The following is a 14,019-nucleotide window of genomic DNA, read 5'->3' on the forward strand; positions in this document are numbered from 1 at the left end:
AAAGTTTTATAGGACAACTATTAAGCCCACTTTACTATATGGTACGAAATGTTGGGCTGCCAAGAGATATTATATTAAAAAAATGAGTGTAGCTGAGATGCGTATGTTAAGATGAATGTGTAAAAATACAATAAAAGATAAGATTTGGAACGAGGAGATACGTTTGTACCCATTGAAAATAAGATGAGAGAGAATCGTTTATGGTGGTTTGGACATATTCGGCGATGGCCTAATGATGCTCCAGTTAGAAGGATGGAGAAATGAGAAAATATATTAGTTAAAAGAAGTCGGGGTAGGCCTAGGAAGATTTGGATGAAGATGATAGAAAAAGATATGAATGCTTTGAACCTCACCGAGGACATATAATTGGATATTAATGATTGGAGGAGAAGGATTCATATGGATTTGGTTCATATCGCCGACCCCAATTGTTTTGGGATGAAGGCGTAGTTGTTGTTGTATATGCTTTAATGGGTGTCATATTAGATGTAATTATGAAAGTTTATCCAAAATTTATAGATTGTAGCTCCAAATATATATCGCAAACTGGATCCAAGAATGAAAAAATGTTTAAATTTTAGGTAATTTGAGAAAAATAAGAATTCATATTTTTTTTATATATAAATGCAAAACCTATAAATAAATTATAAAACCTTAAAATATAAGAAAATAAATTATAAATAAATCAAAAAAATCCTTAACTACAAGAAAAATAAATTATAAATAAATAGTAAAATTAAATATAAAAAGGCCCATTTAAAGATATTTGATTCAAAGCTCCAATCAAGAAAAAAAAGCCCTAATCAATAAAAATCAAAGAAAAACCCCCTAATCAATGAAAATCAAAGAAAAAACCCTAATAAATGAAAATCAAAGAAAAAATCTTAATTATTTTGAAAATCTAACCTAAACAACAAAAATCAAAGAAAAATGCCCTAATCAATAAAAATCAAAGAAAAATCCCCTAGTTAATGAAAATCAAAGAAAAAACCTTAATTGGTTTGAAGATCTAACCTAATCAACTAAAATCAAAGAAAAAACTATAATCAATGAAAATCAAAGAAAAAAACCCTAATCAATAAAAATCAAAGAAAAACACCTTAATCAATAAAATTCAAAGAAAAAAACATCCTAAGTAATGAGAATAACACTTTAATCAATAAAAATCAAAGAAAAACATCCTACTTAATGAAAATCAAAGAAAGACTCTAATTATTTTGAAGATCTAACCTAATAAACTAAAATCAAAGGAAAAAAAATAACTAATCAAGAAGAAGAAGAAGAAGAAGGGGGAAAAACAGAAAAAGAGATGAACGAGGAAGGGAAAGAAAGAAGAAAACGGGGCAAGAGAGTGAGAGCTCGCCGTTGGCCTCCATCCGCCAGCCTCACCACTGCCGATTTCACTGCTGCCCCTACGCCGGCCCCTTCGCCCCTCTGGCCGGTGCACAAGAAAGAGAGAGGGTCACCCTCCTTCGCCCATTTTTTTTTTAAATTTATTTTTCCCGTCTCTGTTCTCTTCGTTTCTGCGCATCCGCAGTGTCCAACGTTTGTTGTGATTTATGTTTCATCCCGCTCACGTGCTCTTAAGTGCCCCGTAACTGTATTTTAAAGATGATGATGATTAGGTGCAGCAGCACACAAAAAATGTTGCACGCTTTTATGAGAAGTTCAGGCCATCTACCGATGCCCACAAGCCAATTGTTTAAACCTTTAATATATCGTGTGAACTTGTGTTATATTGAAAATGTAGCAAATTCACCCTTTAAAATTGAATACCTTGTGATATTTACGTTTTTTAATGGTTAAAAGATTAAGAAAAATGTTTATCTTATTTTTACAGTATTAACTTTTTTATTCCTTTTATTATATCTTTTGTATTGTAAGTTTTGTTTACTTTTAAAAATGCGAGAAAAACAAAAATTTCAAAACACACGAGAAAAAAAAAACAGCTGCAAAAGTGTCGTTTTAAACGTCTTCCCCGTGAGAAGACAAATAAAATTTTCCGCATCCCATTTTTATTTTAGTTTTTTGTTTTTTTTACCTCCTCCGTTATCCTCTTTTTATCCTCTCACTCAGCTCCCGTTTTCCCTCTCTGTCCCTCTCATCTTCGTTTGAATCGCCCTAGTCTGGATCTTCGCTCCCTGGCCGTTGATCTAAAAGAACGCACGGCTCGGATACTGTTGAGTTGTTAAACGACGGGCATCCCTCGGTTGCATCGACACACTCTTGGAGTGAGGGGTACACGGAGAGCTCTGCAGAAAAAGGCTGAGTCTCGGCGATAGGAACGGGGTGGATAGAGCTCTCTCTAAAGGCAAGCTCCTCTATTCTGGCTCTATCGCCTATCGGCTTGGAGAATACCCAGAAGCGGCGAAAAAAAGAGGGATTTCTCTTGCTAGAGAAGTAAAATTAGAGCAAATCGCCTGATCTCGACGTACATTGGAGTAAAGTGGGTGATTAATCTTCATTTTTCTCTCAGATTCGTATAGATATGGAAAAAAAATAGACGGAACTAGACTAGGATTTTGTTCGTTTGAGTTTCTGTGATGCATTAGGATGGATTTTGCTTGAAGTGCTTCGGTTTTGGTTTTTCTCTCGGATTTTTGTGCAAAATCGTGTTTTTTTTTCACCTTCTGTGGCTTTCAGTAAGATTCTTACTTGAAATGATGCTCAGAAAGGTAAATGTAGAGAAATAACGGCCCGATCTCTATGCACGTTTGAGTAAAGTAGGGGTTAATTCCCGTTCTCCTCTCAGATTCGTATGGATGTAGGTGACCATGAAATACATGAAATTTGTGCTGGATTTCGCTTGTTTGGAGTTTCTGTGATGCGTTAGGATGAATCTCGAACGAAGTGCTTAAATTTTTTTTTATTTTTTTCTCGGATGTTTGCGCAAAATCATGTTTTTTGACTCTGTGGATTCCGGTAAGATTCTTGCTTGAAGATGATGTTCATTTGGATGCTTAACTTTTTTTTTAAAAGTGTTAACGCCAGATTTTGACAAATACTTGAAGATGATGTCATGCGGATTCTTATTTCTTCTTCTTTTTTTCTTATGTATTAACGCCAGATTTTGACAAAATATGGGGCCTGCAATTGTTTGAAAAGTCCATCGATTTTCTATTTACTAGGCCGCAGTTGAAAAATGTTCCGCATTTGCGTCTAATATGCTGATCTGCTGAATATCTACCTATCAATCGATACAGAACCATGCCGCAGCTAATTAATCTGTTTCCTTTTTCTTAATTCTCTTGTTCGTTTTCTTCGGATTCTTGAGCATGCATAGGAAAAATCGTTGGTTGTTCTTGCACCACTGTGTTCGGCATGCTTTTCAAGTTTTGCGTTTCGTAATTGTGTAGGAAATTTTACGCACTTTTTGTATACATGTATTGTGTTTTGGCTTGTGATTTTGTAATTTCTCTGCTTTGGCAGTTTTCTTCATGGTTTCGCTAATCTTGTCTTGGCATCTGCTTAAACTTTCCCGACTAGTTTTCTACTTTGAATCCATACTCTTCAATTTCTAAGTGCTTCTGAACTTTCTATTCACAATTTCTACAGTTATAGGTCAAGCCAGTTGAGTAAGAGTAAGACTGAATATATGGAATGTCGGTTTAGTAAGCAACGAAGTAGTGATGGGAGTGTAGTGAAGCTTGGTGAGCAAGATATACCGGTGAATGATTATTTCAAATATTTGGGATCCATCATTCAAAAGTATGGAGAAATTGATGGAGATGTAAATCATAGGATAAAGGTTGGGTGGATGAAATGGAAAAGTGCTACTAGAGTGCTGTGTGATCGTAGAATGCCATTGCGGTTGAAGGGAAAGTTTTATAGGACGACTATTAGACCCGCTTTACTATATGGTACGGAATGTTGGGCTGCCAAGAGACATCATATTCAAAAAATGAGTGTAGCTGAGATGCGGATGCTTAGATGGATGTGTGGAAATACAATAAAAGATAAGATTCGGAACGAAAAGATACGTAAGAAGGTAGGTGTTGCACCCATTGAAAATAAGATGCGAGAGAATCGTTTACGGTGGTTTGGACATATTCGGCGAAGGCCTAATGATGCTCCAGTTAGAAGGTTGGAGAAATGGGAAAATATATTAGTTAAAAGAGGTCGGGGTAGGCCTAGGAAGACTTGGATGGAGATGATAGGAAAGGATATGAATGCTTTGAACCTCACCGAGGACATGGCGTTGGATAGAAATGATTGGAGGAAAAGGATTCATGTGGAAGACCCAAAATGAATTTCTTTTTTGGTTCATATCGCTGACCCCAATTGTTTTGGGATGAAGGCGTAGTTGTTGTTGTTGTTGGAGAATTTTCTTTTCAATTGCATATTTTGATTCTGTATTGGAGTAACTCTGTCTGACCCAAAAAATGTGACTCATTTTGATCTTGTAACAGGTTTTTCTATAGTTATTTAGATTACTTTTGGTCAGTTGAGGATGGCTGCAGCAACAACATCAAAGTTTCAAATGGCAATGGCCAGTCCTTGTGTTTCCCCCGGAAAGCTTCGGAAGCCACGGTTTGCATTGGTTAGAGCTGATTTGGGTGGAGATTATATGGCCAAGCTTTCAAGTTCTTCATTTATATCATCAGTGCGTCCACTGTATCGGAGCTATGAAAATCAGGCCAGGAAGCACAATAGGGCTGTGACAAAGGCCATGTCTAGTGCAGATGGAAATGCTTCCACTTATGGTTTACCTATCGATCTTAGAGGTCAGACGATACATCTGTCAGTTACTTTCCTCTACAAGTAATACAGTTCTTTTGTCAAGGAAATATCTATAATGACTGGTATGAGATGCATGAAAGAAGTCAAGCCATGGAAACTTGTTATTTGTTTAGTATGATCCGTGTTGGGTTTAGTATAAAAAATTGGAGGAACATTTTCTTTTCAAGCAACCTCATCTGGATTCTCTGTTGTGTCAATTTTGTGTTTAATCGATTCAATCACTCCTATGGGATTTTGATGTACAGATGTTTTTTTTTAACTTTTTTTTTCTGAATATTTTGAGTCAAACCCAGTTATCAAAATTAAAAGAAAAAACTGAAGAAGTTGCTATCGAGCTTCTCTTAACTAGTCTTAAATGGGAAGCACTTTGATTGTGAACAACATGACCTTTGCCAGATAGACTGCTTGCTTGCATCTTAGTGTACTTTTGTTCACCAGATGCCAAGGCTTGAGGGTGCTTTTTAGTATGCTTGGTCAGAACATGTAATTGATGGTCAGACAATTGGAGCACCGGTAGCTTCCTACTTAGGTGCTGGATGAAGGGAAAAGTAAAGAACTGGGTCAACCATTGGATGTCCTCATCGTGTTATTTCTGGCTTAACCATAATCATCACTATTTCCATGACAAGGCCTCTTAGTTTCTTCAATCGATGTGTGGATTCAACATGTACTACTTTTTCTATGGTAGGACAACTTAGGTAAATGAGGATTAGCTTTGCTGGGGATGATTTTCTTGTAATTGAGGTTGTTACAAGTAAATAGGACTCTTCTGCTTCTTAGGAGACTGCTTATCACCTTTGCTTTGCACTCTCTATACTTTCTTTATATTGTTCTTAGGAGTCTATAAAGATGGCTAAATCCTTTCCTCTTTGTTACCATCAAGAGTTCGTGAGAGTCCCTGGATTTTTTGTCTTTTTTGACTCCTAGTGTTTTGTAAATTTCAGGTAAAAGGGCATTCATTGCTGGAGTTGCTGACGCCAGTGGTTATGGTTGGGCAATTGCCAAAGCACTTGCTGCTGCTGGGGCTGAGATCCTGGTTGGAACTTGGGTACCTGTAAGTCAAATTGTTTTTTGTTTATATATTAGGTGGTCTACAATGTGAATAAAATCATTCCATGCCTAATTCCTTGTAATTTCTCAGGCACTAAATATTTTTGAGACAAGCTTGAGACGTGGAAAATTTGATGAGTCACGTGTGTAAGGATTCATGTTCTTATTTTGGTTCTTTTTTCCTTTTCAGTGAAAGACTGCTTCTGTTGATCTTCATGTTTTTATGCTTTTATTTGGCAGATTGCCAAATGGTTCTCTGATGGAGATAGCGAAAGTTTATGCTTTGGATGCAGTTTATGATTGCCCTGAGGATGTTCCTGTAGATGTAGGGTTCAAAACATGATTCTTTGTTTCTTGACATGTAGCATGTGTATTCTCTTGTGTATCTTTTTTTGCTACAATTAGAATCTGTTGGACGAATATGCTGAATTACTGGATTGATGATATATGTCCAGGTTAAAACAAACAAGAGATATGCTGGGTCCTCAAATTGGACTGTTCAGGTGTGTGATTTCGCTTTGGTCATTGAGTAGTATATTCTGCCTTTTATTGCTACTACTTATCTTAGACCTTTTTGTTTCTTTTGGGTTCAATTCTGGGCGGACACTGATTTTTCATGGTAAGATGCATAATGAACTTAAAGGGTCCTGTTGCTTGCAACTTAGGCTCTGTTTGGGAGCTGGAGATGGGATGGGAGATAATAAGTGCTGCCTACCCCATTTACCATCATTGGTGTTCAGAAGCCAGGTTTTGGGAAGATGGGAAGGGTGATGTGAGTGGAGGAGAGTAGAGATAGACCTTTTCCAACCACCTTACGAGGATGTAGTTGAAAACTCAACTCTCATCACCCATTTTCTTTTTCACTCCCATCACCCCTCTCATCTCATCTCCAACATCGGCTCCCAAACAAAGCCTTAAAACAACTTCTGAAACCCACTATATTGTTTGGCTATGTTGTTTTTACAAAGTATTGGTTTATTCCATGCGATGTCTGGTTGTTGTAGCAGATGGCATATTTTACTGTTTCTGGAATAACTCGAGTCATTTGGGTAGTCCATGCACGAACCTTAGCCAAGTTGATTTTCTCCTATGTCACATGGGCGCGGGTACGGGTACGGGTGCGACACGGGTGTGGAGCAATTTAAAAAATTTTGGACACGGGGACACAGCTATATATATATATAACAATAATAAGATTGTAAATTTTAAAGCTCAAAGTTGACAAAATATATATAACAATAATAACAATAAATATATATATATATATATAACAATCATAAATGGACAAAAATAGACTCGGTCAAAGTTGACCGAGTCCAAAAATGTGGACAGACTCGACCCCGGTGTGTTGACCGAGTTCGACACTTAGTTGACCTTGTCTGCCCCGTGTCCGAAGCCGCACCCGTGTCGGGGCGTGTCGACGCGGGTGCGTCAACCTTTTAGCCGAGTCCTTGTGACTTAGATTTTCTCCCTTGTTTTCCTTAGTTTATTCCAAGTCTTTTGCATGTTTTCTATTTTCTTGTTTATAAGTCACTTACCAAGTCTATATTCAGTTTGTACTGCATTGACATTGTCAATCTTAATCTCATTTATGCTTTTACCAGCCATAATCTGCCTCAATAGTTGAGTGGTTACCCAGTACACTGTGCGCAGCTATGTCACCTGGGTACAGGTGCGGGTATGGGTACGGGTACGGAGGGTACGACGCGGTAATTCCAAAAAATATGGGTACGGGGATACGGCTATATATATTAAATATCACAAAAATACAAAATAAATTCAAAATAAACTGAATATAATCTAAATATATATGTTATATCTAAAATATGTATTATATACTGAAAATATAATTATAAATTATAAATTAAATGCAAACTTGTATGTACGGAGGGTAAAATGGTGTGTCCGGGTGTCGACGCATGTCGACACGGGGATATGCATGTCAACACAGGTATGGAGGGAAAAATGGAGTGTCCAGGTACCATAGGTCTGCAGGTTATCTCTAGATGTAGATGTTTTGTGCCTTTAAAAGAGGTCACATGATAGCTGGTCGTGACTGCATTGCTGCTTTGATATTAAAACTGCTGTTAACCTTAAAATCAAGCATTTGAATAATCTCTTTCTATATTTTTTTTTGCTGACATGTTTTAAATATTGTAGCTTATTTAGGTGTCATATTCATGATTTAACCAAATTTTGTCAAATATTGTTTCATCTTCTCAGGAAGCAGCTGAATGTGTTAAACATGACTATGGAACCATCGATATCCTTGTTCACTCTCTTGCTAATGGCCCAGAGGTACAGTTTGTCATTCATTTGGTCATGGTTTTTCTTCTTCTTTTTTTCCTATTCACCAGTTCTTAGACAGAATACTTTTAATTAGGTCAAGAAGCCATTGTTGGAAACCTCAAGGAAGGGCTACCTGGCAGCAATTTCTGCATCAAGCTATTCTTATGTTTCTCTGCTTAAGCATTTTCTTCCAATAATGAACCCAGGTATGTAATATCAGTCTGAACACTTTTTCAGCTATTTTTATCTTATAGATCATTTTCCTGTTTCCTTGTGAAGCTCTGAGTTTCTCCCCAGTGGCATATATGAATGTTGTGTATGGGCATCCACGTGCTTGCTTTTTTGAGGGTTTAATTAATTAGTTTCTCTTTCATAGCATCCTTTTCTTAGACGGTTGCCCTTTCAAGAAAACATATTTTACCTTTGTCAGTTGCATATGCTGTGATTTGTTGGTTTAGCATGCAAATCTCTGAGTTTTATTGACTGCTTCTGATTGCCAGTATGCACAGTTTCCTGCAGAAAGAAATATGTTTGCATGTTATTTAAATTATTAAATGCACTTGCACAGGTTTATGTAAGCCATTATGGTGTATGTATATATATATATATATGTGTGTGTGTACAAAATTAGCGTGCTCATAGTATTTACATTGTGCAGGTGGCTCATCAATATCTCTTACATATATTGCATCTGAGCGGATCATTCCAGGGTATTAATGGTTAAAACTTTCAACCTGCTCTTATTTAATGAATGCTTGATGCATTGTTTTCTTTCCATTTATTTCTTGTGGAACAATCAGATATGGTGGCGGCATGAGTTCAGCAAAGGCTGCCCTTGAGAGCGACACCAGAGTAAGCTACCCCAAAGTCGAGCATCTTTTGTGGAGGCATGCTGAACCTGTATGCTTGACTTCAGCTCATGGCTTTCTTTTCCTTGGTTTGCAGGTGCTTGCTTTTGAAGCAGGAAGGAAGCACAAAGTTAGAGTCAATACCATATCTGCTGGTAAATATTTTAATTCTGATATTTTGAGATGGCTCCTTATTCATAGGGCCTTGAAATCATCCATCCATTACTGAAGAAAAGTAGTTTATTATTACCATAATTTGATCGTTGCTTATCTTCTGTTTCAATTGTCTATCTTGCACACTACTAGGATTAACATGGTTGTACTATGAATTTTATCAGGCCCATTGGGAAGTCGTGCTGCGAAGGCCATTGGGTTCATCGACATGATGATCAACTACTCGTTAGCCAATGCACCACTGCAGAAAGAACTGTTTGCAGGTGCGCAGATCATGAGAAGAAAAACTTTTTCAGAGTTTTCATAATTGATATTTATTCTTCTTTGGAAATGTGGCAGATGAGGTTGGCAATGTAGCTGCATTCTTAGCGTCACCATTGGCTTCGGCTATGACCGGAACTGTCACTTATGTCGACAATGGGTTGCATGCCATGGGAGTGGGAGTGGACAGCCCAATTTTTACAGAGCTTGATATCCCTAAAAGCGAGGAAAACTAGGCATACCAGTTCCCAAGCAGAGCCTTATTAATGTAATCCAGAAAATCCTATTTAAGTTAACACGTTTAATGCAGTTCCTATCAAAAAGTGGTTTCATCCTTGTGGATCATAAACCACCACCTGAAATGCAACTGCACAGATGACGAAGAAATTTAAATTGGAATTTTTCACCACAATTACTGCAAGGCTTTATGCATTTTTCTTCTTTAAACGAAACAATGATTTTGTAATGTTTCATCTTGCTTAAAACAATGTTTTAATCTTTCATCTTGTGCTTAAGTTGGGCCATCTCAGTCACCCTGTCATGAAGACGGGGATTGCTATTATATATTTTTTATGTTTGAGGCTTCACCAAATAGTAGTTTGGCATGTCCATGAAGCTCATGACCTGCTTCTGTCCTTTCAGACAATAAGCACTTGAATAGGTTTCTCAGTTTCAATTCGGTTTTGCAATGGCTTCCTTCTCTGACACGAGCCTGGCTATTAAAAGTTAAAAAGGTGGATGTGCATATAAGAGAGGCAGCAATTGAAGTCCCCATCAAGATCCATTTAGCTTTGGATTCTCAGGCTAAGATTTGGGATGCAAACTGATCAGATCAGGGCCAGCTAAATACATATGAAAGTCGCATCCAGATCGGGTTAGAATAGCCAAAAGTCATAAAAGTTTCATACTGGATCCAGTCCGTTTGCATCAGCAGGCAAGGGGTACCAGATATAGGACATGATGTTCAGGGTTGAATTTCATGAGGTACCTGGCCCATGATGAGCTGGGTTTAGGCTGCAAATGTAGCTGGATACGTACAAATATTAATTTCGTATTTTAATCATTTTTAATGCTTTTTAGTAATCTTTTAGTAAAATGTATTTCAAAACATTATAAAATATAAAAGAAATAGTTTTTTGTTTATTAAAAATTCAGAGTCCTCATGTCCTATATATTTTCTAAGTATCTTTGTAACATAGGTGGTCAGACGTTGGAGACTGATGTTGCATGATTTTTTGCAGTAATAAAAAACGTTTAATATCACTTGAGAAAGCTGTTGTGCCGTATTTTTCAAACTGGATACCGGATATCAAATCATTTTATCAGCTTTGGCCAACTTGGGATCCACCATTTGATGGAACTTAGAACCTTAAGATGTCGGTTCCCACAGATCATTGGAGTGCCCTTCAATGGGAACCCTTGCAAGCTTGATCTTTTCTCCAATTTCGTAAGTGATCCCACTCTTTGCTACTTGTATCTTGCCTTCTTTGATCGCTAGCCGATTCGCTATTGCCACCAAACACTGCTATCACAGGGACACGCCATTTTGGCCTTGTGCCCCCGGTGACACGGCGGGACAAGACCAGACACATGGATGTGGATACTGACAAATATGGATATTATTTTAATAGTTTTAAATGTTTTTTACAACATTTCAATAAAACTAATTTTTAATCAAAAATATTTTTATTGATTAAAAAAATTAAATCATACCATGTCATGAAGTCCTATTTTAAAAAAAAAAAACAAATTCAAACATGCACCTCAAACGCATGTCAAAGGTCGAGTCATACCTGTATCTTTGTGCCCCTGGTGACACGACGGGACAAGACCAAACACATGGATATGGATACTGTGTTCATATTGCGTTCTCGTCAGAAGATACACATAACGAAAAAAAGGAGAAATGTGGACAATATCGATAGACAAATAGGGTTGCCTGTATAAGATCTCAACCATTTTCCTAGGATTTGAAGCCCCATCAATATTGTGGACAAGGATAATAAGGCTTAAGCAAACCTCTATTTGATGAAGCATGTGGTACAAAGAAATTAAAATTTAAGCAAACATAGAATCATGTCCTAAGAATGACTTGGCTTAATCTGCTCCTCTTCAAAGCAAAGCAATGCAATATAAACTCATGCTTGAGATCCTATTTCAGGGTGGAGAATCACAAGAGGATACAAATGCAGGAAAAGGATGGCATACAAGACTAAAATGATAGGAAATCAAAACCAAGACAAAAAGCAAAATATAGATTTTTCCAGTAGTTGGTGTCCAAGAATAATAAGTCTTGGTAGCAAAATACAACAATCAGATTTTTGCACTACACAATGCATGGCAACAATCATATCCTCTTTTGTTTTTTCTTATAATATCTGCATGGATGCCAAAATTCCCCCTTTAGCAAGAAAATATATATTCAAAAAACTCATAAGAGACGCTTGCTGTAGAACAGATCAAAACAAACACTTTGACCAGGTGCACCCTTTGTTCATCAGCCAAAACCTCTGCTATAGTTCGTGCAAGTGACGACTCTCAAATTCCAGGAAAACAGTTGTTTTTTTATTACACAACAGTTTCTTCAATGGTCTGACTACGTTTTCTTGTTATCCTTCAAATAGGAATTGTAAGTATTGCCTGGGAATCGCTTGTAGTGAGACGCCTCTGTTGCAGAACTGCTGGCATATGCAACACTTTCCCTACTGCATGGCATCAACTCCTCCCCAACCCCTACTTGGTTCATCATTAGCTGAAAAGGGAAAACCACCAAATCGGACCCTCTAAACATCAAATGAATAAATACACGTTGTCAACCACATTGTTTTCCAAAACAGCATGGTGAAGAGAAAAAACTGACAATTTTAATGAACCAAATGGAGTTGTGATGCAGTTGCAAATATCCACAGATGATTAGACAAACTCAGCTGCTATATCCATTTCACCTGATTGTATGAGCTATGACAAAGAACACTAACTAGGAATAGAACCATAAAAAGTATCTCAATTCTTTACTATATAAAACCCTTTAAAACTCCAAAACTTCAGAACTCCCAAATAAATTAGGTAGCTCTACCTTTTGATCTTACTAAATGGACATATACATCTGACATTGGGTTTACCTTTCTAATATGAACTCCCACCAAGTACCCTGAAAACATGCACAAATTCCATCTATCTCATTACGAAGTGAATTTGACTAAGCAATTATAAAGTTTAAGCTTCAATAGCCTGTCCCTTGTTTGACCACATTTTAAATGTGATGTTCTCATACATGCATAGTATGACCCAGTCCAAACCACACAAGAGATTCAAACCAGGTGAACCCAAACCTTTCTATGTTAGTTTAGGCCCTATGTTTCTCAGGCCTGAGTATTTTTAATTCAAAGTGAACCAAGCAAATCATAGTTTGATACCAGGATGCCAGGAAGGGAAACTGAAATGAGAAGCAAAAATGAAAAACGACTCTTTTTGCACTCATGTGGAACAGAAAGCAGGAAACCAGACGCAAATGTCTTGGAAATCAAAACAGGAAATAAATCATAAAGCTTTTTTAAAGTGTTTGAAGACCAAAAAATGGCTTTTGTTTTCATTAAACAATAATAGCATAAACTTGCAATGTTTTTGCTCGCTTTTCCAAACTCCTAATCAATATACACACACACAAGTGATCTAAACACCTATATTTTTTTCCATCCTCCACCTCCCAACTTCAATAAAATGAACACACAAGTATGGCCTCCACAATCTAGTATATAACTTTGAAGATGGTTGCTAAAGTGGTATTAAATAACTTAAGATGCTTGCTAAAGTAAACATACAAATGTTTTTGCTCACTTTTCCAAACTCCTAATCAATATATCGTGTCACAGAAATAGAACACACACAGAGAAGTGATCTAAACACCTATATTTTTTTCCATCCTCCACCTCCCAACTTCAATAAAATGAACACACGGGTATGGCCTCCACAATCTACTATATAACTTTGAAGATGCTTGCTAAAGTGGTATTTGATGAAATATTGTGATGATGATCATTATTTCTTCCTTATGGAACAGAACAAGCACGAATTTGTTCAACTCCTTGGTGAACTTTACTATACTTCATGACAAGGTAAAATAGCAATTTATTGTTTAAAAGATGAATAATAGATCTCTATAGCATTTACTAATCGATTCTTCCATGTGCAAGCCCATGGTGAAAGACTGGTATTGACTCTGCTTCTTTTAGCTACCAGATCCTTGATCTTTATTTCCACTTAATTTTTGTTGTTATCTACCAAACCGTGGATCTTTGAACAAGCTGCTTAGTTTCAACCACCAAGAAGTCCTATATGGGCATGATTCTTCACTGACCAATGTTTGTTATACTGGGACAAGCTATTGGTAAATTATTTATGTGTTTCATTGGTCTTTACCTTCTTCCATTCTTTTAGCTTGGCCCTGAAGTTTTCTTTTCCTTATGAAATACAGGGTGGCCATTGGTTATGAACTGGTTCCAACCACCAATCCTTAATCTTCTCGTCATTATGGAAAGTATATGTAATATAAAGTAGTATAAACATGTGCAAAGTAAGTTTATAAAGTTATTATGTACATACACTATAGTAAAGGGGGGTATACTTGTCTTTCATCTTTGATGTACTCTAAAGGAAG

At 36.9% G+C, this 14,019-nt stretch overlaps 1 protein-coding gene across 1 annotated transcript; it reads left to right on the forward strand.

The window, feature by feature from the left end:
• Positions 1-2,217: 2,217 nt before the first annotated feature.
• Positions 2,218-9,774, forward strand: LOC149829009 (enoyl-[acyl-carrier-protein] reductase [NADH] 1, chloroplastic-like). The gene is made up of 13 exons (XM_090017026.1): positions 2,218-2,446; positions 4,410-4,724; positions 5,685-5,794; positions 5,882-5,937; positions 6,031-6,115; positions 6,246-6,293; positions 8,014-8,088; positions 8,174-8,285; positions 8,738-8,789; positions 8,880-8,931; positions 9,025-9,082; positions 9,266-9,364; positions 9,441-9,774. The coding sequence occupies exons 2-13, from the start codon at positions 4,451-4,453 to the stop codon at positions 9,596-9,598; spliced, it is 1,179 nt and encodes a 392-aa protein (XP_089873152.1). The 5' UTR covers positions 2,218-2,446; positions 4,410-4,450; the 3' UTR covers positions 9,599-9,774.
• Positions 9,775-14,019: the final 4,245 nt, after the last annotated feature.

Source organism: Nuphar pumila, chromosome 9, assembly GCF_984573655.1.
Source record: "Nuphar pumila chromosome 9, dmNupPumi1.hap1.1, whole genome shotgun sequence".
Classification (NCBI taxonomy): domain Eukaryota; kingdom Viridiplantae; phylum Streptophyta; class Magnoliopsida; order Nymphaeales; family Nymphaeaceae; genus Nuphar; species Nuphar pumila.